The following is a 24711-nucleotide window of genomic DNA, read 5'->3' as shown; positions in this document are numbered from 1 at the left end:
GTCTTATTATTATTATTTTTTTTGCATTTTGTACATAAATCCAGCCAAATCTTTGCTTACTTTTGTGTAGCTTAGATCTTTTCTTACTCTGCTTCTTTAAGATCTTTCATGTAGCATGATGCCTGACCAGAATAGATTGCAAGCAATTTCCTGGTAAAAACCCCAGAGACTCAAGGCAGAGCAAGATGGAGAAGGAGACAGCAAGGAGAGTGTTATTACGCTGCCTCCTGCCTCCAGAGATTCCCAGGGGATGCTCATTATAAGGATCTCATAACCCTGGGGCCTCTGTGCTTTAGTAAACCTGGTATCACATTGTGTTAGTTATATGGGTCCTTGAATAGAAGGCTAAACAGTATTTCTCACTCTCTTTGTAGCCAAAAATGCTGCAGAGGTTGCTAAATGCTGATAAAATTCTACGGAGAGAACAGATTATAATGGAGTTACATTATCTCCCTTCCCACTTCTCAGGGGGAGCTTCTTGCGAATCATATCAGTTAGAAATACTTTGGGCTGTAACTGAGAACCTGACCAACAGTGTATTAAGCAAATAGGTTCCTCATGACAGGAGTGTGGAGTTAGGCAGTTGCTGACTTGGTTCAGCAGCACAGTGATATTAGGGCTACAAGTTGGTATCCTCTGTGATTCCCTTGGTTTTTTCCTCATGACTGCACAAAGGCTGCCACATCTCCGGATGTTGCATTCTTGTTCAAGGCAGGAAGAGGCAAACAAGATGGAAGAGTTCTCCCAGAATCCTCAGTACTTTTAGTTGAGTCTCTGGCCAGAACTCATTCACGTGGCCACCCAACTGAAAGAGGAATGCAGCAGTCACAGGAGATTGGAACGACCTTAGAATAAACCAGTTGCAATGTTTGGATGTAGTTCAAATTCAACAAAGTTAAAACTACTCTGAGGAATGCAAACTCCTAGAAGGGACCTTGGCTGTCTCATTCGTTACTACTGTGGCACATAACAGGTGTTCAATAAACATACATTGACTTCAGGACCAGGACTAGGGTGAGGCAAAGTAGCACCCAGGGCACAATATTTAAGGAGGCACTGACTCTTAGGCTTGGGCAAGTGTAAGGTTGACATTTGCACAGTCTTGAGATTGAGGGCCTCCTTAAACATTGCACCCTAGCCACCTACCTTACTGAGCCTGAATCCCAGCCCTGGTTGAATTAATAAAATGAAATTTCAAACAGATGTATGAAGTAGGCACTTTACAACACTGATATTTATAAAACATTATTCTCAAATCATGCCATATCATAAACAGTAACACGAGGACTTAAATCACATCCCAAAGATCAGCAGAAAGAATAAAAGACTATGATGAGCAGACATGGGCTCTGGAGAAACGTGCCTGTGGACAACAGCTAAAGCATGAATTTTACACATCTTGAGAAAATGTATTTCGGCACAGAGGGAACCCAATAAGATGCCAGACTTCAGTGACATCTCATTTCCAGTGTGCTCATGTTAGAGTATGGATTACACACTGTCATACTTTAGATCGACGTGGAAGTTAGCAATCCAAACAAAACCCAGCTGTTTCTTCTATTCCTATGCTGTGGAAGAATTTTAAAAATAATTTGTGGGAAAAGAGTAAATATAATGGAAGATAATCAGCGCAGTAGCTTTGAATTTAGATTTCAGAAAACAAACAAACGAAAACCCGACACCTTGTACATCACTCTACTAACTGAGCAAGGACCCTGAGGCAGGAGGGAGAGGGGGGCGCGTTTAGGACCCTCCTGTGGCCTGGCTTTGCTCTGCTCTGCTCCCCCCTTCCCTCCCCTGCTGTGAAAGCCTTCCAGCCCTCCGAGGCAGTCACTTCCTTGAAGCTTTTGCTTTCCTTCTCATTTCATGGACCTTCGCTGAATTCCCAAAGCAGTGTATGAGCACCGTGACGTCGCTGTTGAACGTGGGGACATAGGCAGAGCACAGTCAGGTGTCAGAGCTAACTGCCACCGCCTCTGGCACTTTCTCGGGTCAGTGAGCCGCGTTCTCTGGGTCAGTGCCGACTTCCTGGAATAGGGCGGCAATATTTGATAGAACCCGCCACCTGAGGCCATGTGCTCGTGCGTGTAAAGGATTGAGCCACGGGCGTGGCCCTGGAGCCGTTAGAACTGCGGTTACTACCACTTCTTTTCATGCCTGAATTTTTTTAAATTTAATTTTATTATGTTACTCACCATGCATTACATCATTAGTTTTTGATGTAGTGTTCCATGATTCATTGTTTGCGTATAACACCCAGTGCTCCATGTGGTACGTGCCCTCTTTAATACCCATCACCAGGCTAACCCATCCCCCCACCCCCCTCCCCTCTAGAACCCTCAGTTTGTTTATCCTGGGTTATGTTACAGTCTTTCCTCTAGCCCCTCCCCTCAAGGTCTCACTCCTGCCACTAGAGGGACCTTGTAGCTCCTGTTGCTTCTATTCTCAAACTCTGGCGCACATTAAAACCCTCTGAAGGGCGTCTGGGTGGCTCAGTTAGCTAAGCGTCTGACTCTCGATCTCAGCTCAGGGTCTTGATTGCAGGGCCATGAATTTGAGCCCCCTGTTGAGCCCCGTGCCGATCCCTGCACTCACACCTAGAGATTCTAACTTACTGTGCTTGGGGTGGGGCATGGACATTTATTTTTCAACAACACCTCTAATGCTCTCATTGTCCCTGATGCTCCCAGTTCTTTCTCTCCAGCAGGGCTGCTCAACCTCAGGCATTCTGGACTGGAGGATTCTTGATTGTCAAGGGCCGTCCTGTGCATTGTAGGATGTTTAGCAGCATCTCTGGCTTCTACTCGCTAGATGCCAGTAGGACCCCAGACCCCTGTTGTGGCAACCAAACATGTCTCCAAACATTGTCAAATATCCCCTGGGGATGGAGAGGGAGGGCAGGGTGGGTGAAATCAATGGAAGCACAGCTCTATAATACCGTCTGAAGAATTAGCACAGTCCCTTGCTAGTAGCTAGAGATGCTAAGGGTCTGGTTAGCTGAATTGAGCTCAGATGGGTTCAACGAAGGATCCCCAGGATGTCAACAACACTGACCCACACCTGTGATTATACTGGGGGTGGGGGTGCGGGTTCCCGGACTCTACTGCAGAAACCATGTCTTTCCTCAAATCGTCTGAGTCTTTCATTTCAGTCTCAGAGGGGACACCTCCTAGCCACCTGCTAGGGTATTCTGAGCACTGGGATCTAATTTATTCCAGAGGAGCACTTTCTAAGGAAACTCTTGAGGAACTACAGGCTTTTGCCATCTATCACATAGCAGTAACTAGTTTATCGAATGGACTGGATGGAGTCAGTGGAGATGGCTTAGTATTTCCCAGCCATTGCCTTCAAACACCATCCGTTGCATGCCTCACCCCACCCCTGGATGGCATTTCAATTATTAAAAGATGCACTGAGTCTAAATCAAAATTTGAGTCTTACATCCCATTCCCAAGTAGAGAAGGGCTAGAGACCCCCGCATGTCCTCCCTCCCCATGGGGATGGCCCTTCGGCGCCGGGTCAAGCCTGAGCTGGAAGATGGGGAAAGGTTTGGCTTGAGAGAAGGCCAGTGTGTCTTTCACCTCCTAAGAATGAGTTTGAAGCTCCACAGTTTAAGCAGCAGCTACCTACTTGTGACATTGCCTTGCTCTTTTCTTTTCTCTAAATAGAAGAATGTTTAAAATCACACGGAGCTACTATATAGCAACTCTGGGTCCCTTGCTATTGAAATGGTTAGTGTAATGGTGCAGGTATTTAACAGTTACAGAAATGCCTAAAAATGTTTTTAAGGCAAAACTCACTACATGGCCTGGGCGTGATGGCATTAAGAGGCAGGAGAAGTCTTAGGAAAGACTGGACGGTGACTGTTCTCACAGTGCTGGGCTTGTGTGACCTCCTCACGGGGAGGTTCCCTCACTCTACCCTGTCCCCCTGCCTCAGAGCCCCAGGCAGTGGGGTGCAAAGAGGACTGTCCAGGCAAAACCAGGTCCAGTCATCGTGGCGCACATCCCTGCCCAGCCAGGCGAGGCCAGCCTGCTTTCCCTCCTCCTCCTCGGCACACCGCCCACCTCGCCTCTGCTCCCCCTACCATGTTTCCCTAATTCTGTCCTCCCCCCAACTCTTACAGGCTAACTCTCCCCTTCTCTAAAGTTTGTCTGACCTGACTAAACCTGCTTCGGCTCTCTCTGCATCTTCACGCAACCATCCTTTTTGTAAAATTGGAAAACCAGGAGTGTAATGTCACGGAAAACAAAGAGGGTAGTGTGCTTTAGAGGGTGGAGTGAGACGTTTCCTTGGGTTATTGCATCAAAGAGGATGCGGAAGATCTTGGTGCTTTCTCTTTATGGATGTCTGGATAAATGATTCCTGGGGCAGTCTCTTTGGTTTTAAGATTCACGTCTGTGTGCAGGTTGTTGGGTGTAGTCTCATGAGAGAGAGACACAGAGACGGAGACAGAGACCTAACTCAGCTTATGGCCACGAGCGAGATGTAATTCAGATTATTACCGCTAGAGGACACCGAAGACCACAACCTGGGGCTTAAGCTGTTCCGCAGTTCAGTGAGTTTCAATCTGTCCCTGAACTCAGCCAAGAAGACTTTTCACCGAGACTCATGAAGAGACAGACCTCCATGCAATTTGCTTTTCCATCTCCTGCCTCACAATGCTTCTTTTGAAATCCAAGCAGAGCGCTTTGGCAGTGGCCGGCAGCTGTGCGCCAGGACGGTGGGATGAGGAAGCCTTAACTCGCTCCCGCGTGAGGGGACCTGATGAGCCCTGCTGCAAAGTCTCCTTTGGCTTTGCTGCTGGTGGCTCCACCAGGTCTGGGCCCCACGTCTCCGGGTCTCTGCTTCTCGCTGCTCGCTGAACGTTCCTCCTCATCAGCCGGCGGGGGTGGGGCGGGGGCGGAGAGCAGTAAGCAAGAGCTCCGGTGGCCACCGCTGAGCCCTCCCTCTCCTCCACACATTCAGATCTCCTTTCCTTGCTCCGTCCCCGCTGCCAATATCTCACCCAGTCAGCGGGACCTCGCCCCTGGCTGTCCCCAGTCTGGGCCACCTTCCCGCCCATTGTCCACACTGAATCAGAGGGCTCTTTGACAACGCCAACTGTCACTCCCTCGTTGAAGCCCTTTGTGGTCTCCTGTCGCTCTCAGTACAGGATCCAAACTGCCCAGCATGTGTCCCAGGTTCCTTGTGATCTGATGCCTGCTTCCCTGCCCAGTGCCCTCTTTCTCCAGATCTCCCCTTCCCATATTCCCTCCCTATCCCAACAACGGCTTCATCTCACCACCCGCCCACCGTGCGGGAATCCTGCCAGAACACTTGCATGTCCGTAATGATACCACTTTCTCTTTCGCTTGGGCCTTGGCACTTGGGAAGAGCACAGTGCCCTTCCTTCTTCCGTCCCCCACGACCCTAGCCTGGATAACTACTCTTCCCTTTAGGATTAAAGCTTAGACATCACCTCCTCTGAGAAATCTTCAGAGAGCCCGCTCCAGGGCAGGTTAGCCACGCTCTTCTGATTTGCGGTGGCTGAGTACTGGGTTGCTCTCCCCCCGCCTCCTCTGGAAACACTGTGTTTCTTATTCCTTCTTCCCCAGTCTAACCCAGTGACCAGCTCTAAACTAAGCCCTTAATAAACATTTGTTGAAGTGCGCAGATGCGGTGCCAACACCAGGTGGCGCTGCGGCCACGTGCCTGGGGAGGGCATCCTCTTTCTGGCCCTGCTCTGGCCGGGCTGGACCGCCTCTGCTGTCATCATCGGGCGGGCTCCTAGAGGCTCAGGGAGGGTCTTCTGCAGTCAAGGGACGCTTTATGCCGTGCAGTGATGTCGGTGACGCACGTTTGGGGACAGACTCTTGCCCACGTGCCTGGAGACTTAATGCACACTCCGGAAGCCCAGGGTGTCACCCTTCTTCACCCAAACCCTTCCCTGTCGTGCTTTCTTTGAAATCCCCAGTTCTTACCAAACTTTGTTTCCTGTCCTGCTTAACCATGGGACTTCAGTGGTTAATCTTCAATCAAATTTAAGATTCTACGCTATTCAAGGGCTTGCTTCTCAGAGTCATCCTTTCTCTCTGACACTTGTGACTTGAAAACAGCACACAGAACATATTAGCTGTTTGTCCATGAACTGGGTAACTAGTGATGAAAGCGAATGGTCAGCATGGGCATTTCAAGAATCAGGACAGGAGAGGATGGACTTCTTCTTCCTGAATATACCAAAGTCACCTCCAGAGGTCACCACGTGCGTGGTCACTGTGTAGGGTCGGCCACGGGGGCTAGAACCCGCAGGATGCTTTCCTGGACTCTGCCCTGCTCTCCTGTGGGTGGATACTATCTAACTGTGCTTTGTATTTCACAAACGTGGTGAAGTACAAAGAGCTCTGCTTGAACGTCAGAAGGTCTACGTTTGGGTGTCAGCGAAGACTTTGGAGCAAGTTGCTTTCCCAGCACATGCCTTAGTTCCCCAGTCTGCTGGGGGAGGAGGGGCTCGGGGCCATCTCACCGTCCTGATGGGGTGTGTGAATTCCTGGGAGCCACATCGACGGCGCCCCAGTTGCTTTATCTGTGAAATAGAAATCATAGCTGTAACTACTCATAGGGCTTTTTTTTTTCTTAAATTGAGATGGAATTTACATAACATGAAATTAGTCATTTAAAAATATACCGTACAAATATACATTTGTAATGTTGTGGAACCACCACCTATATCAGGTTCCAAAATATTTTCATCACCCCCCCCGCGCCCCAAAAAACTCCATACCTGTTACGCAATCACTCCCCATTGCCGCCTTCCCCCAGGCCTTGGCCACAACCAGTCTGTGTTCCGTCTCTGTGCATTCGACTGCTCTGGATGTTTCCTATAAATGGAATTGTACAGTATAGGACATTCTGTGTCTGGCTTCTTTCACCTAGCATGGTGGTTTTGAGGCTCATTCACATTGTAGCGTGGTGTTGGTACCTCAGTCCTTTCTATAACGGAATGATATTCTGTTGTTTGGCTTTACTTTCTTGCCTCTGTGCATGCAGTTTCTTCTCTCATTAGTGGCTTTGTCCTGCTCTCTGCCTGTTGCATCACTACTCACCCCTCAAGGCCCAGATCTGAGGTCACTTCCCCAATTCCCATGGCTCTCTGCTAAAGCACTAATCTTGTAGTTTTCTCACTCTACCCTAAAAATCCATGCGTAGATCCCCTTCTCCACCTGCTAGTGAAATCTGGGCTCCCGAGGAACAGGGACAGACCTTAGTCCATCTTTGGGTTCCTAGCACCTAGCAGAATCTGACCAACAGTATCTACCTAACAGATAGCTGTTGAGTTAGTGAATGAGTCGATTCTTCTCACATGGGTCATGTTTACACTTATTACACAGAAGGACCAGGCAGGAGCGTGGGAACAGTAGAGGATAACTCAGTGTTAATATGATCCCAAACCTGGGTCCACACGGAAGTAGTGCATCTGAAAACGTGGTGGCCTTGGACAAGCGGAACCACAGTCTGTCCATCTGTTCATCTGTGGATGGACGTTTGGGTTGTTTCTGCCTTTTGGCTACTGTGAGGAATGCTGTTGCGAACACGATGCACGTGTATTTGTTTGAGTTTCTGTTGTCAATTCCGCTCCTAAGGTGTTTGTGAGGACAGGGCATGCGCTTACCACGTAGAGGGGGCACAATAAACATTGGCGATTGATGTTCTTAATTTTATCTTGAAGGTGTGTAAAAAGAGCCCCACATGGGTTCTTTCTCATGCTGTGTCTGACACACATGGGAGCCAGATTTCACCGTCTCCCCGTTACTGGTTTTTAGCCTGCGTGTCTCTCCGTTCCCCGCCTGCCTATAGGCTGGTGTGGGAAACCAGAGTGGGGACGGCGGGGTGCGAAAGGCAGGGGACAAGTAGTGGACATGAGGATGTGGAGGTGAGTGGCGGGGGATGACCACTGGGCAGGTAGCGCTGAGCGCGGGGGAGGGGCAGGAAGGAGCAGACCCTGAGGGGGGTTTAAGAATGAGGAGGGCGCACGATTGCTGATTGCTTCCGTTCCAGCTCCCGCGGTGAGAGGGCGGCGGGGTGAGGCCAGGGCCCGCGCCACTAGCAGCCCAAGGCCAGGGCTAGGAAGTGCTTGTATTGGAGAGAGTTCCGGCTGTGGCTGAAGCCTCCCGTGGGGGTGGCGTTAGGGCTGGAAGCTGGGATCAAGCTCCAGGAATTGTCGCCTTGACATCAGGTGACAAAATAGTAACGGGGAAACGCAGGTTTTAAGAAAGCTAATGCTGCCAGGAAGACAGGTGATTTTGGGCCATGGCTGAGATTGTTGGTTGAGTTTGAACACGTCTGTACAGGCCCGCTAGGAGCAGAGAGGGAGGACTCCAGAAGTGTGGGGGTGGCCATCTGGAATTCTGGTAAACCTGTGCGGTCAGTGCTGGAGGAAGCAAGGGAGGATCCACCCAGCTTTGGGCAGAGCAGTTTCTTCTTGTGCAATAAAGCAGCCAGGACCTAACAGACAAAGGCCTCCTTCTTGCCCTGGTGTCCAAGAGAACTGGGAAGAATTACTCCCACTTGCATTCATGTCGTGGGAATCAGAATGCGGATCAAGAAGGAGGGAACCGATAAGTTGGCTCTTAGGAGGTGCGGTAGGAAATGAGGCAGTTGAGCATTCGCATCCCTGACTTATCTATTCTGGTCTCAGGTTTCAGTCTGAGATTCCCTCTCTCTAAAGTTAAATAATGACATCTTTGTGGGGAGAACTCACAGTTTGTATTGGAGAGGAATAGCCTTAGAGAGCATGAATCTGAGGGTTGTCATCCCCGCTGAAAAGAATCCGCTCCTGGTGTGGCCCTCAGGAGAAGTGCCAGCACTTGGCCAGGGAGGGGGGGCCCTTGAGCCAAGGGCAGGTCCATTCCAACACCATCTTTTCTGCATTTGAATGCTGTGTCTGCCGTCTGCCTACCCCTCAACTGTCTTGCTCCTTCATTCACAACTCACATTGAGAAAAGTAATTTCTAGAACCCCTCATTTACTGGGTCAGTGAGCTCATAGGAGGATTAGTTGTTTTTGGAACAGGGAGGAAGTGTAAGATCGTTTAATCCAATCCTTTCACTTGACAGAGGAAGAGAAACCAGAGGCCCAGAGACTTACTCAGATGTCACTGGGAGTGGGTTGGAGTCTGGACTAGAACTTGGGTCTCCAGGCCCCCAGCCCAGAGCGCTTTCCACTGTCCTGCACGTTCTGAAAACCCAAGTTCACTGCAGGAGTTTGTATCTGGCTCAGGGACCTCTCAGGAGGGAGCTTCCCTTTACCCATCCTCTCCTATTTCTGAATATTTAAAACACAAAAGCCAAACTGTAGACAAAAAAAGATATTATATTTATTTGTCAGGAGATAGTGTCTATTTACCATTTTCTGTCTCAAGAATCCAGGTATCAACGAACACTAACCTGTTAAAACCTGCTAGTTATGGGCAGGAATTATGAAGGCCCAGCATGGAGAATCTCAGTCAAGACAGAAACAATAAAAATTAATGTTTAGGCCAAAGAAGAGAATACTAAATGTGGTGTCAAAGGGAATGTGTAGAATGCTAAATATAAGAATAAAGCCTAGAAGGGTGGCTCAAAAAGGAGAGTATAGGGAAGTGGGACTTTTCATTTTATGGCAGGAGGAGGGTTTCGGCAAGATGAAAGTGTATCTGGGAAAGGCTGTTTATTTATAACTGTTTTCCAGGCTGGAGAAGTCAGATGTCCACAGGACTAGATAAGTAAGCAAGAAATACACCAGGCACATAGTTGGTCTAGCTAAAAGTTGGAAATTCTGGAAGGCTCGAGGCTTTTCCCGGGGAAGTGGATGAGAGTGTTTTCCTTCTGGGAGAAGCTGCTGACCCTTTGCCCAGCCAGAAGCAGGTGATGAGGCCCGAGCTCTGCTAAGGTGCTGTGAATTCTCCTCTCAGATGGCAGGGACAGCACGCCACGATCGGGAGATGGCGATCCAGGCCAAGAAAAAGCTCACCACGGCCACCGACCCCATTGAGAGACTCCGACTGCAGTGCCTGGCCAGGGGCTCTGCGGGGATCAAAGGACTTGGCAGGTCAGATCCAGGCCAGGGGGTGGCAGGGGGGCCAGGGGGCGGCAGGGGGGGAAGGAAAGAGGCAGGACACAGGCGGGTGAGGCTATTGCCAGCTCTATGACCTCGAGCAGGTCTTGGCCTCCTGGGGTCTCCGTTCCCTACTTATAAAATGCAGTTTGGAAGAAGTGATCTCTGAAGTCCCTTGTGACAATTTTTAGGTCTTCGTCGCAGGTTCAGGAAGGCTGCGTCTGCGACAAGAGAATACAGGTACCGGGACGACTGGAAGTGAAGGGAGAGGCGTGTGCAGGTCCAGGAGGCCCCCAGCAGGACATGGAGGGAGACACTCCCAGCAGCTGTGACCACAGCGGCGGGCCTGGAAGAGGGGGAGGTTGTTCTCAGGCAGTCCGGTCTTGCTCACCTCCGGGGGGCCACGGGAGAGAATCCCACTGCAGTGAATATCCCCCTGGCTCGGTAGGGCCTGTCCTCGGACCCTCTGGTAGTGTGAGAAGTCCTCAAGACCAGGAAATCTAAGGAGAAAGAGATTGTTAGCCTCTAGTGGTCAGATCCTGTGCCTTATCTCGCTCTCCTTTTTTTAAAGATTTTATTTATTTATTTATTTATTTACTCGAGAGAGAGTCCAAGCGGTGGGAGGGTGGTGGGGGAGGGAAAGGGACAAGCAGACTCTGCACTGAGTGCAGAGCCCAATGCAGGGCTCGATCATCCCACCACCCTGAGATCATGACCGAGCCAAAATCAAGAGTCACACACCTAACTAGCTTATCTAAATTCCCATTTCAACAGTGATACACCTAGCTTCCACTATCTGCCATCTATTTACTTAATTGTTCAATTCCAGTATACCTTATAGCATATCAGAATTGTTAACTCAAATCTCCATGGGAAATATCTTTATCAACTAGAGTTCGGTGCTTATGTGTGGTTCCTTGTCCCTTTAGTCCTACCGACTCTACTCATTTCCACAGTTACTTAAGTCAGCATACCCCACCCCCACCTTCAGTGAGATTGTTTCAAACTTTTGTAATACAGTTAGGTTCTCTTGTCACTGTCTGCTTAAGTTAAATTCCCCTGACCTCCTAAATAATTTTTTGAAAATTTGTACACATTAAGGTTTACTCTTTGTACTATAAAGTTCTGTGGGCATTAGCAAGTGCATAGAGTCATGTATCCACCATTATAAAATCGTACAGAATAGTTTAACTGCCCTAAAAATCCCCTGTGCTCTGCCTGTCCTCTTCTCCCCTTCCCCTTGTCTTTTTACTGTCTCTATAACTTTGCCTTTTTCAGAATGTCATAGAATTAGAACCACATAGTACCTTTTATTTTATGAGATGCTGGGAAGAGGCTCTCCAATTTTGGAAGGAGGGTACAGAACAGAATCTAGGGCTTCTGTGTTTTACTTTGAAAAACCTTGAGAGTGGTTTATTTTTATTTTTATTTTTTTTTTAAAGATTTTATTTATTTATTTGACACAGAGAGAGACAGCTAGAGAGGGAACACAGCAGGGGGAGTGGAGAGGGAGAAGCAGGCCTCCCGCGGAGCAGGGTGCCCGATGTGGGGCTCGATCCCGGGATCCTGGGATCATGACCTGAGCTGAAGGCAGACGCTTAACGACTGAGCCACCCAGGCGCCCCGAGAGTGGTTTATTTTTAAATCTTTATCCTTACACCTTGTTCTCTGTTTCTTTTTTTCTTTCTCTCTTTGTGTGTATGTGTGTGTGTATTTTCTTTAGAGTGTTTCGAATTATGGATGACAATAATAACCGAACCCTTGACTTCAAAGAATTTGTGAAAGGGCTAAATGATTATGCCGTGGTCATGGAAAAGGAAGAGGCAGAAGAGCTCTTCCGGAGGTTTGATAAAGATGGAAATGGAACAATAGACTTCAATGAATTTCTTCTTACATTAAGAGTAAGTGGCCTCATGAATCAGTGTATCTGCTAAGTTTGGCTTTCACATGGTTTGGGTTGGCTATTTTGAGGTTTTGTTTTCAGTTGTCAGTGTACTGTAGAGGAGATGGGAAGGAGATTGATAACAGCTTTAGGGTCTTTCTGGAGTAATTGTCATGAATGTTGTTTAACAAACATTTTGTTTGTTAACAAGCAAACATGCAAACCATTTCATACAACACTGAGAGGAAGCAGCGATTTCATGATGTATGATACAAAACAAGCTCATCTACTTGTGTTGTCTGTGTATGTGTTTTTTTCTATTTATCTAGCCTCCAATGTCTAGAGCCAGAAAAGAGGTAGTTATGCAAGCTTTTAGGAAGTTAGACAAGACTGGAGACGGAGTTATAACAATTGAAGATCTTCGGGAGGTATATAACGCAAAACACCACCCTAAGTATCAAAATGGAGAATGGACCGAGGAACAAGTGTTCAGGAAATTTCTGGATAACTTTGATTCACCCTATGACAAAGATGGACTGGTAAGTACAGGAGCTTAAGTGGAATCTCTTTTGTCGAATTTGTAATTATAATTAGGAAATAGGTCCAAAGCCTTAAGAAATACGTATAACATATTCTTTATAAATAGAAGTAAAATATTTCCTCAGAGACTATCTAGAAAGTTGGGAGAGAAAGTGATAAGATATATGTGTGTGCAATATATTGGTAAGGGATCCACATACAGCTAAATACCCATCATCTGGAGAATGTGATATTTTGATTTAACACTCCGTTTCATGGTTACCATACTTAGCCAGCCACGTTCCAATGAACTAGACTACAACAAAGCCTATTGAACTTCAAAATGAAACCATAATTTAATGTTTTGGAATATGATTCACAAGGTGCTTCAGGAGGTGGCAGTGCTTTTCACACTCATCCTCACAACATTGTTTGTGATCACATTTTGCTATGTAGGAATGCCGTTTAAGGGAGGCTTTCAGTAAAGGGAATGCCAGATAACAGAATTTACTTTGATTTCCTCTACAGTGGGCTTTGAGATTAATTTGCATTTCGAAACTACAGTGAACTTAAGAACAAAAGCCACAACCCCACCTCCATTAACTGGTATCTTCAAGTTACAAATGCATAGCTGGGTAGGGTAAGGCATTGTATCTCTGCGACCGTGTCCAGGCTGAGATGACTTTTATCAACAGCCGTGATTGGACTTCTGAACTCGGCCCCAGTTCAGCTGTTAAGTGTCTTGGAGGCTGTGATGATGGGGAAGGGAGTGTTCTCCTTGGCTGACAGAGCCACAGAACCCTGGGGACGGTTCTTCCTCACCCCCCTGTGTCACACAGCAAGGAACAAAAGATGGCAATGATAGGAATAGGAAACAAGGCTTCCCCTTCTGAAGGGAATTTCCCCCAACTTTTCTATGAAACTTCATGGTAAGTCTTATTAGCAAGGGGTTAGGGGCCTAGGAAGGCAAACTTTATTTCCTTCCTGCTGATATTTTCCTGCTGGGGACGGAGAAATACCCTTCTTTTTAGTTGAGGGAATTACAGAGGTGGATTAAAAGAAAGGGGGGGCAGTGCTCTAGATTCTGTAGGGCAGCCTAATGCTTAGGGACAGAAATAACAGAACTGAACCATATGTTTTCTTCCAACATTGCTGGCCCTTGATCTCTGAAATGGCAGTGGAAAAATAGTCAACTGCCATTTCCCCCAAATTAGCCCACCTCTACATGAGATCCCAGGGTGTACTTGCCCTCTCTCTGCAGGTGGTTCCTTCTCCTCATTGCCAGGGGAAACCTCAGCTGCCCTTTGCTCTAACCCAAGTCAAAGTGGCTGGTTGTTATGATTCAGCTGATTTAAAGTTCCCACCCCTGTCCCTTTGACATTTATTTTAACAAGCCATCTTAAGTTCTCAAATACTCATAAAGGTCATTGGGGTTTTTACCAGTCATAGTGTTTGATATCACCTGAATATCACAGACCCTGTATTAATACCCAGCTGACAGTGCATGATCATCATCTGGGGGTATGTTTTAATAATGTACCTTGCGGGGTGCACCACGGAACTACAGAATCTGATCATTTTTGGGTGGAGATCAAGGATTTGCAATTTTAGTAAGTGCCCCAGATGACTCTTATTCACATTCATATTTGAGATCCTTGTCTCTAAAAGATTCAGAAGTGCCTCTTTTTAATTACTACATATAATACGCACATGAACCTCATTTGCATAATTATGGATCTGGATCATTTATTGACTACTTATCTACTGGGTATTGTGCTAAGGGTTTTACAGGGAGATCTCACCAAAAGACATAATGAAAATGTTTCTGAAAAGTGATGTGTGAGTCAGACTTTTGTACATTGAATCATATTTTAAATGTGCAAGGAACTGTTGGTGTAAAGAAGCTCCATGGTAAATTCTTTTATAAACAGAATAATTAGTTCTTAACTTATCTTTTCCAAATTGAGTTGTTTTACACATTAAGATTTCTTATGGTGAAGCATAGCTACATTTGAAGCCAGTGCACTCATTTATGGTTAAAAAATATAGCTGATATCCAAGTAAGACAGAATTTAAAATAAGGCAAGAAATTTAGTAGACTCCTCAACTCAGTATTATGCTCAAATTTGTGAACTTTTAGTAGTCTGGGCTAAGCTCTCAAGTAGTCGTGAAGGCTCCTGGGGTTTACAGTAGTCATGGATTTTGACATAATGGATCCTGTACTAATAATCCCCACATCCTACCCTCAGAGCACCCCGTGCCCCAGAAACCATGTGGATGGAGGTATGAAAGCAACCAAATAATGTACGAAGTGAACCTTCTTCACTCTGATTTTTTTTTTTTAAAGATTCATCTATTTATTTGAGAGAGAGAGAGGGAGAGAGAGCGTGTGGGCAGGGGGGAGGGGCACAGACAGAGGGAGAGAGAGAATCTCAAGCAGACTCCCTGCTGAGCATGGAGCCCAAGGTAGGGCTCAATCTCATGATCCTGAGATCAAGACCGGAGCCAAAATCAAGAGTCAGACGCTTAACCGACTGAGCCACTCGGGCGCCACCCTCTCTCCTATTCTATCTCTAAACCCCACCCTAGTTGGGTGAAACTTTCACTTCTTATTTTTTTAATACCTAGGTATGGAAGTTTTCATTTTATATGTTATTTTACAATTACAAATACTTAAAAAAAATCTCTCAGAAGTAGATTAGCCTTTGAGAGAATATGGGTCTTGTTGTCTAGTCTCATATAAGATTTTTTTTAATAATTAAAATTATTTTAAATATATTACTGAGTGTATATAAATAACCTAAACTTATTTTATGATTTTTTTAAATCAGTCTTAAGCAGAGAAAAAGGTACTGTATTCTGTATCATGACTCAAATATTTCCATTGCTCCCCTGTGGGACTTTGTCCATTATATGATAAATATTCTATCCACTAAAGGTAACATAGTCAAGAGGCTAGCCAAGGGCAGGGGTGTCCACTTTCTTACTTTTTACTAATGTCCAACAAAATAATTAAGTAGTCATTATTACTGAAAAGTGATTTACTACGATGAGGGCAAACTTGGGGACATCATAGGATTTGTGATTCAGGCTATCCTCAGTATAAGTTGAGTCTCAGGAAACAAGCAGAACCCTCACTAAGAATAACTGATGGCCTTTTCTGAAGTGATCAAATGTCTTAGCTCTGATGTCCAGTTTTATGTAACCTGACTCTCAGATGGGGTTTAATGCTAGATAAAGGGGGAATGCAAAGGAGGACGTAAGTAAAGAGATTGAAGAAAGGAGAACATTAATGGTATTCTAATTTTAGTAAAAGCTATGCACATATTTACTTCTACTTCTAGGCCACTGAAAAGCCCAGCTTAACTATTAGTTCAGTCCAATGACTTCCTTCCTTCTGCATTTTACTCTTTTGGGGTTGTGTGAGGGGTAGGTACAGGGAGAGAAATATGGATCCTGTGACTTTTTTTCTCTGTTCACTTCTGATTGCAGCAAAAAAAGGTAAGTGAGTTAATCAGCTCCTATGATTCTTAGAAGATATAGGTGGGCACTCTGTGGAAGAGGGGTTTTGAATTATTTCTGGGTTTCACTTTTTGTGATGTTTTTAATCCCTTGTGACACTTAAAATTGAGGACTAACTAGAGAACAATATGTTTCTTAAACAGCCATCATTACTGTCTCTGTGTCCTCCCATGTAAGCCGGGCTGTACTTTGGGCTAAATTGATTGGTTAGAGCTCAGCCAAACAGGAAGACAGTTCTTTCCCTGAGTCACCTAATCACTTCAGCCAGTATGGTTGAACTACAGCGTACATATTGCCTACACCTAGTCAAAAATAAGATTGATAACTATTGTTTCTTCTTTCGAAAACGAAAGTAATATAAAATTCTAGCCTAGGTAAACACATTAATTGATATTCCAAAGAGACCGTTATAGGCACAAGATGGAGAGAGCACCCACCCCCGGTGAGGCGGAGAGGCATGGAGCAGCGGGTGCCTTTTTTTTTTTACTCACTTTGTGCCTTGAAACGAGTAAGTTCTATCTTAAAAAAGCATGGAGCCGTGGAGTATTTCATTAGAAATCTATTTCTTTATCCACAGGACAGAACCCCACTTTCTGAAAGGTGAAACGTTATTTGCCCTGACCCAGAACCTGAGGCGCTATTTCTGACGTGTCACAGAAAGCCCATACTAACTACCGCTAAAGAAACTTGTTTCTTATTCTGAGTTTCAGTCGCACTTATCCAAACAGATGGGCTCCTGCTCTTAAAGAAAGGCGAGAACCTGTATCTCACTTTCCATTTAGGTTGGTCTGGAAATTTTCAAGACTTTCTACCCATCTTCCCCTCTGTACCCCTCACGGTCATCCTCAACTTGACTGCTTCCTCTTGTCTGAGATCTCTTCTTGATCTGTGTCACTAAAAAGCCTTGACCAAAGTTTCCCTCCCATTTACAGGTACTGGAGATGGGCCTCCACTGAAGTGGTGGGAGGCAAAGTTTTGTTTTTGTTTCTGACTTTTCCACTGCAGGTGACCCCCGAGGAGTTTATGAACTACTATGCAGGGGTGAGCGCATCCATTGACACCGATGTGTATTTCATTGTCGTGATGAGAACTGCCTGGAAGCTCTAAATGTAGGACCCCGGGACCAGGGCCTTAGGTAAAGCCACGTGGCTCCAAATGGTTAAACATCAGCCCCAAACAAGGATCACATTTGATTTCATGTTCATCCCAGTGTTTCTTTCGTGTCGACACACTGCATTTTCTAGGGCAGAAATGGCAGTATGTACTTCACTTCTCTGAAGTTGTTTCCTTAGCTCTACTAGAGGAATTAAATAAAATAAGATTCAAAAAGCTACTAGAGCCAGGTCTAGGATGCATACACATGTCTAATAAACATAGGTGCCTTCCTTGGCCGTGAATAAAATTTTGACTATTTTAATTACAATCCCCACCCACACACCCACAGTCTTTCTCCACTTCCTTTATAGATGGTCCATTTCTAGGTGGGAGAATTCACCTGTTTTTATAACTGACTTTAAATCTTGAAGTGCTTCAGTTCCAAATTGGGGACTGGAAGAGAACCACACATTAGCCTCAATTTTTATACCTGAATCTTGAGTTTCTCTGCCAGTGGTTTAGGGAAGCCTCAGTTTGGTGAATAGATTTAGAATGACATTTTTGGGTCATCTAAAGTGTCTGTGGGAGGGGAGGCCATTTCCTTGAGCAGTAGGGCTAGGACCATCCGTGTGGTTACAGTTTGAGGCTGGGCTGTGCTCTCAGATTTTATGTGGGACCTCTTGCCCTGTGAGTGGGCAGACCATATAAGCAAACCTTTGTCCAGCAGAATGTTCATCTTCTCCCTCCCTGCCATGGGCCTATAATGTTGATATTCCCACCAGTACAAGGGGGTGGGGTATGACATAGACAAGGATAGCAGGCCTACTCCAAAGAGGGTTTTCCATCTTGACAAAACTTCATGGCCCAAAGTGTTCTCTTTCCAGCTCTAAGCTTTGGCTTCATATTGTCAATGTGTGAGACTCTCCCTTTGAAAGGCTTCCAAGCAAAGGCAGCCCCAGCTGCTAGCAAATAGATATTGAAAACACCACTGTCCCTCTGTGTGTTCTGTGTCTGGGGCCAGAGGTAAAAGCACAATGACCAGCCCTTTGGCTATGGTGTTGGAGATAATGACCACCTGCCTTGTTACTCAAGGACAGTCCTTTTGGTCACCGCTGTCCCTGGCTGCATTCATCCCCTGGTTAGGGGACATGGATTGGGATAATAGTCCCCTTTAAGATCCCATGTATTTAAGTGGCTCTGGGCTTAGGGTCGATCAAACACAGTTGCTGTATTTTGTACCATTCACTTGTTTACTTTTTATCTTACCGAGTTGGAAGTGGAGATCAAGATACACATTGATTTAAAATTTGTGAAAGCAGGTGTTTCCAGATGAGAATCATAGCAGTTTGTTTGTTGTCACGAAGCTAATCTCCCACTTACTCTGATGACAGGCTGGACAAGTGATCTTTTTCTTGAGGATGGGAGCATTCCCAAATTATGGGAAGCTGGTTTTTCAGAAATTAATTGTACAAGTCTGGCTTTCCACTGGCTTTATTATTTAGGCTTATATAGAGATTGGCAAGCCAAAAGATGCCAAGTGTTATGAAGAAATATGTAGAAATGAGGTAGAAATCTAGAAGAGATTATGATGGAATGTATAGGAAAAATATCCATGTTTTCTGTAACCTGCACCTTGCAGATTATGGCTAAGGAGAGGTCTCTGGTTTCCTGGCCATGATTTCAAGCTTACTGCTCTAGATAGATTTGTGTCTTTGATTTTGGGAATGACTCATGCCTCTGCTTAACTGGGGCCATAGAGTTAGCATGTGATTCTGAACAAGGACTAGGTTGTAGCTATCAGCTTCGTCTTCCCCAGTCGTACTCTTGCTTCCTGTCTAATTGGGGCACAGCTATCAGATTTCAGATAACCTGTACCTCAGAGTGTATTTGGCCACATTCAGTTGTCTCCCTTCTAGCAGGTCAGGTCTTGGGCCCACAAGCAAGGATTCCACCAAGGTCCTCTTGCCCCCCATAAACAAGATCTAACAACCTGATGGTTAAGGATCACTCCACTCCCATTCTGAGTCTTCTAGGCCAGTGATTTCTGGCCTAGTCAGGACTCACTCATTATTTAACTCTTACTCCTTCTGGTAGCAGTGGGAGAAACAAAGAGTCATTTAAGAAAAATCATTTGCTAACAACACTTTTCTGGATATATTTTCTGTTTATTTAACTTACACAATTTAAATATTACTCCATTTGCAATTTAAAAAGTAAATACCGAGGTCAGAAGATAAAACACAATAAAATATCCCCAACCCTTAGGAGCACCTTACCTGTGGGGTCTGGACCCCAGATAAGAAGTAACAAGCCAAAGAGAAGAGGATGAGCTTGGCAGCTTTTCACGAAACAGAACAGTGTATGTAAAAATTCTGAGAATCAGGACTGGCCAGAAGAAGCCATCAATATCAGTACTGAATCTGAGTTCTAACTCCCCCCAAAAGGCAAACCTAGGCAAGAATGGAGGCCTGACCTTAACCAACTTCTTTAAGGGCTGGTTCCCATCCTGCCTGAATTCCATTCAGAGTGCAAGTGAGTAATCCCACAGCATTGGTATTGTAGCCTGAGGCAGAATTCTTCCAGCCCATCCGCACGGCTATTTTTCCTAGACATTCAAACCTTGATAGGATTTTGTCCCAGACCCATATGGCATTCTGGAGGATGATGCCTGGCTCTTTGTGGGTTTGGTGGCAGCATGGAGCAACACTTCATACTAAGAACAGCTTCAAAGCTAAGAGCAGCTTTTTAAAGTAGAGCTGGGTCCCCACCAAGTAGGCTGTAGATTGGCTTTGTCACATTACAGTTTTAGGCTGAATACAGCCCATTAGTAAATATTTATTGAGTCACTCCTATGTGCCCTGTTCTACCCTAGGCTGTGGGGATAGAGGAAGGGGCTAGGATAAATGCAAACCAAACCACTGGCTTTGAAACCAAACTAAAAGCCCCCAGTGAAGAGATCAGAGAGGAGGGGAAGCATAGGCGCTGAAGCCAGGATAGTTGGGGCCCTTTATGTAGCAGTGTGCTGTAGGACCATGGAGTAAATTTAATGAGTGTAGGCAGTCTATCAAGACACTGCCAGGAAAATACCCCTCCATTCTCGGAGGCAGATCATCGTGTCAGCCCTTCACTTCTCTTGGCCAGTGTGGATAGCCTCACTGAGCCATGAGAGTACAAGTAGGTAATGATTCAACCTTCTTTAGGCAACCTACAGATGCAGTTCATTCTGCTGATGTTTAATCAAGTGGAGAGATGAAATTAACCAAATATGTATTCTTGACTGGTGTGTGGGTGCCCTTCTGCTCCTTCTTTATGAAATTCTACTAACACCCTCTGAGTGGTATACCTTTTTGGATTTATACACAACACTCTGGGGCATAGAATGAAAACCCCCACAAATTCCAATTTCTCAGATCGGTCAACAAACTTGCTTTCCTGGAAATTATAGGCTGTTCTTGTAAATTAAAAGCTTGTTGAAAGAAGCAGCGAAGTTTTAAATTTTAGAAATGCTTATGATTCAAGGAAAAACAAAGGTGCCAAAGGACCTGATAGGTTGTCATATAATGTTATCTTCATGTAATTGATCCTTTGGAAGCCAATGTTTCTAAGCGTAGTTCTACTCCAAGTTGCTGATGTGGAAGCTACATAACTTTGATAGAGAGAACTAGTTTTTTCCTTGTCATAAAAAAAAAAACAACTCACTAAATGAATCCCCTAAAATTATGTCTTGTAAAACAGATGACGGGTGAAATCTGTTGAAAGAAACATAAACAAATGATTGATGGGGGTTCTGAGAACACTGCTGTGTGAGAAGAGTTCTTTTGCCACCTCAGTTGGTGCGGTGAGAAGCTTGTGGTGAAGCAGTTCTTCCTCTCTGAGAATAGCATGACCTTCTTGTTTTATTTTCACATCTGCTTCGCCAAAGCCAGTATCTTCCTTCAGCAGAATAGAGTGAAAGGTGCTCTTTAGGAGTGAACCCACCGAAAATATGAGCCACCGACCTGTAACTGAGGTTTTGATAGTGGACCTTGCAAGAACCAGAAAGGTATATCGTATCAGGGAAAGAAAAATCTCAAAATGTACTGGCCTATTTTCTTTTGTTCTAGATTCTTCTTACTCTTCATAAATGGAATTTATTTGTTTATGATTTCTCTGGAGTATGATACACGGTTGACGCAATTCTGTTTCACTGAAGTTCTTGTAAGCACCATGAGTTTCCTGTTCCCACTCTCGCTCCCAACATGGAGACACGTGGCACGCAGCTCAGATGTTTCATTCTGCACGAGACCCCATAATAAATTTAAGAGGGACTCTGTGACTTAGAGCTCAAGCAACTGAAATTTCGAAGCAACATCTGAGTATGTAGTTTGTAATTCTGTCATGAAAGACTTGAGCAACTTTTTCTTTATAAGCCTTAGCACTTGGCACTCAGACACTGGTATTGATTCTGGAAACATCTTGCTCTTAAACTTGAAAAGTTTGAGTTGCTGGTCTCCTAGAAACACTCAGGCCACATGCAGAGCTGATGACTGTCAGTGCTCTGAGAGAGACTTAGAACAGAAAGGGAACCTGTAATTGAGAGAAAATGACAGATGGCAGAGTAGTTTGCTCTTGCTGGGGTTATAGTGAGCCTCCAAGTGCTTCCACCTTGATGGGATAAAGTGCAACACAAACGCAGGGCATTACCAAATGCCAGGCATTACCTTCTGAAACCCAGATCATTCTTTTAGTTTCCAAGGGGACTGTGGAATAAACTCTGTTCCACAGATTTCATCCTTAGTCATGCCTAAAATCTCATTTAGCAATATCATTCCACATCCATTTATTTAAGATTATCTTTGAAGCTGTACAGTAAATATAGTAAATCACCATTAATTTAAGCTTCTCTAATTGAGCTCACTTAGATAGGGTTTGAGTGAAAATTTACTTCTGTTTCATGTATACTAAAAAGAATGGCTTGTTAAGCAAGTCAGTATATAAAGATTATAAGAGCTGTGCCTGCCTATGTGCACATATGTTTTACAGGTACTTGGAGATATCTATTTGCACATAAATGTAATTAATATGCTAGTCATAAAAAGTTCCCACATATCTGAAAACTGCTCTAGACCAATTGTTCATTGGTAATACTTTATTTACCTGTGACATAAACTATTTTCTAGATAGTGAGGAGTTCCTACATGTAAATCTTATCCAGATAGTATCTTTAATAGAAATTGAAGCCGAAAAACAATGTTTTATAAAGCAGAATTTCCATGACATTTATGATATAAATTTTCAAATATTCTGTTTAAAAAGCTATACATGCTTGTAGTGGTAAGCTATGTATGCATTGAAAGCAAGAATTTGTCATAATGGCATCAGTTAGGATATTGCTTTGAGGAACCAGAAATTGAGAAGATTTTGAGCTACAAAGTTAGATATGGTTTAATATCTAATACCAACTTTGTCAATTTATCACATTATCATACTGTGCTTTGCCATTCACATGATTTTCTAATGTAATAGAATTTCTTCAACTGAAGGCTTGAAACATTAACAACTCTTGTGCCAAAAGAATTCATCTAGCTTTCGTTTCTGTTTTAAAGTCTTTCCAAAATATTTTTCTTCTTAATAGCTAACGTGTTACATATCATGCTTCTCTAAAAGTTTACTTCCCGGGGGGTGCTTTTGGATCATTTAAAAATGTTACTTGTGTGATATTTCAGTTGAAGGGGATGAAGTTTCTTCTTTGAAAATGATAAGGCCCTGTTCAAATTGTACTTGCTCATGTTTTTAAAAGGACAAAATGTAACTCCCCCCGCCCCAATTATTTTGACAGCCAAGAATGAGAGTTTGAAAATTTGATGTCAATATTCCTTTTCCCTGCAGGGTTGAACTGCTCCCATCTAGCAAGCCAAGCAAGTTCCCACAATGCCTAGCCTCTGACTGGTACCCCTAGGACTGTGGGGAATAGAATATATTCTGTGTGCTGGTATTAAGGAACAGGGGAGGTTAAGAGGGAAGAGAAAGGAATGGAACCTAGGGGCTGATTTCTGCTCTTTTAATTTAATTGCTCATTATAGGATGCACAGGGCCAACTGTGAAACACTAACACACAACCTGACCAAAATGAGAAGTTTGCCTTCTAGCACCTCTCATATGGCTAGTGCCTTGCATCCTGCTGTTGAACCCCAGGCATTGTGGATTCCTGGGTGTCCAAGGATCCTGGGAAGTGCCCCATGCTCTAGTTCTATCCCTTATTTATGTGACTGGTCTGAGCTTTCTTTCTTTAAAGACCTTTTTTATCTGTGTATTTATGCTATAAATTTCTCTATTCTAAAGTAATAATAATCATAAGTATAATCATACAAAGTATGCTCTAGAGTAGTGCTGTCCCATAAGACCTTCTGTGATGATGGAAATATTCTAGATCTGTGCTCTCCAAGATGTCAACCATTAGCCACCTTGGCTATTGAGCAAATGAAATATGGCTATTGAGCAAATGAAATGTGGCTAGTTCAGTTGAGGAATTCAATTTTTCATTATGTTTAATTTTAACAAATTTAAATTTAAAAAGCCATATGTGATTAGTGCCTACTGTATTGGATAGTATAGCTCTAAATATTTTTATCTTAATGCAAAAACTGATGGCCAGTGGACAGGTGGGTCTTTAGCATACCTTGCAAATGCCCCACCTCAGAGGGGAGAGGTAAGCCCGGTTCCCTGATCCCCAATTACCTGACTCTGGGATTGATTGCCAGTGGCAAATCAGACTCCACCGAAAACATTTCAGGGAGAATGTAAAATGCTTTACTATGCCTCACATATTTTGACACCATTTCCTTCTTTTTCCCCTGCCTTTTATCCCTCTCAGGTTTCAAAAGAAGAATTTTTGAACTATTATGCTGGTGTTAGTGCTTCTATTGACACCGATGCCTATTTCATTTTAATGATGAGAAAATCCTGGAGATTATGACTTTCTATCTACTAATTCTTCTGGAAATTGGGGACTCTCAGAGAGTGGAATGACTTTGAAAGAAGTCCAATGCTATAGATTTTTGATAAGGTGTAAACTAAAGTTTCTGAAAGATCTAGGATTTTAAAAGCAATAGATCTTCAGTCATCTTACTTAATGACCTGGAACATATCATTTGCTTAAATGCCTGGGGATATATTTTTAAATCAGAAAGAAAGGAAGAACAGAAGGAAGGAAGGAAGCTATGAAGTGAGACTAGAAAGTGGTTCTTAGGTGAAATAATGTACCTCTTGTTACAGCTGTTCCTCTTATAGGGATAAATGTAGATGTTTCCCCACATCTTTACTTATTCCCTGTCTTCACAGTCTTTAGCAGGGGGTGATGATAAAAAGATTGGAGGAACATCCGACTTTGTAAAATTTCCTGAGCTTACTTATTTTAATGGGTCTCTTGGTGAATACAAATAAAATTTATTTTATTCTGAAATTTAATGGCCTTTTTTTTCGTATCATCATATTTTGATCTAGGGATTTAAAGTCAGCAAATGCCCACACATGCATGAACAGGGGACATAAGTGATTCTGGTGACAAAAAGAAGGTGAGCTCAGTTGGCCCTCTTGGTAGAAGGCTAGGTTTTCATGGAGTGGGATCACTTCCTGGGCCA

At 44.3% G+C, this 24711-nt stretch overlaps 1 protein-coding gene across 1 annotated transcript in view; it reads left to right on the top strand.

Annotated features, from left to right (window-relative positions):
- The window catches only part of CAPSL (calcyphosine like), a 28706-nt gene extending 4225 nt beyond the window's left edge, over positions 1-24481 (top strand). The window contains exons 2-6 of the mRNA XM_032415333.1: positions 9932-10068; positions 11798-11975; positions 12286-12495; positions 17003-17132; positions 23946-24481. Of these exons, the coding sequence (XP_032271224.1) occupies positions 9932-10068; positions 11798-11975; positions 12286-12495; positions 17003-17104 (627 nt within the window). The 3' untranslated portion in view covers positions 17105-17132; positions 23946-24481. The remainder of the gene's footprint in view (positions 1-9931; positions 10069-11797; positions 11976-12285; positions 12496-17002; positions 17133-23945) is intronic.
- Positions 24482-24711: the final 230 nt, after the last annotated feature.

This window comes from Phoca vitulina, unplaced genomic scaffold, assembly GCF_004348235.1.
Source record: "Phoca vitulina isolate PV1807 unplaced genomic scaffold, GSC_HSeal_1.0 scaffold17, whole genome shotgun sequence".
Classification (NCBI taxonomy): Eukaryota; Metazoa; Chordata; class Mammalia; order Carnivora; family Phocidae; genus Phoca; species Phoca vitulina.
The sequence above is the reverse complement of the archived record's forward strand: the minus strand, read 5'-3'. Positions and strand labels throughout refer to the sequence as shown.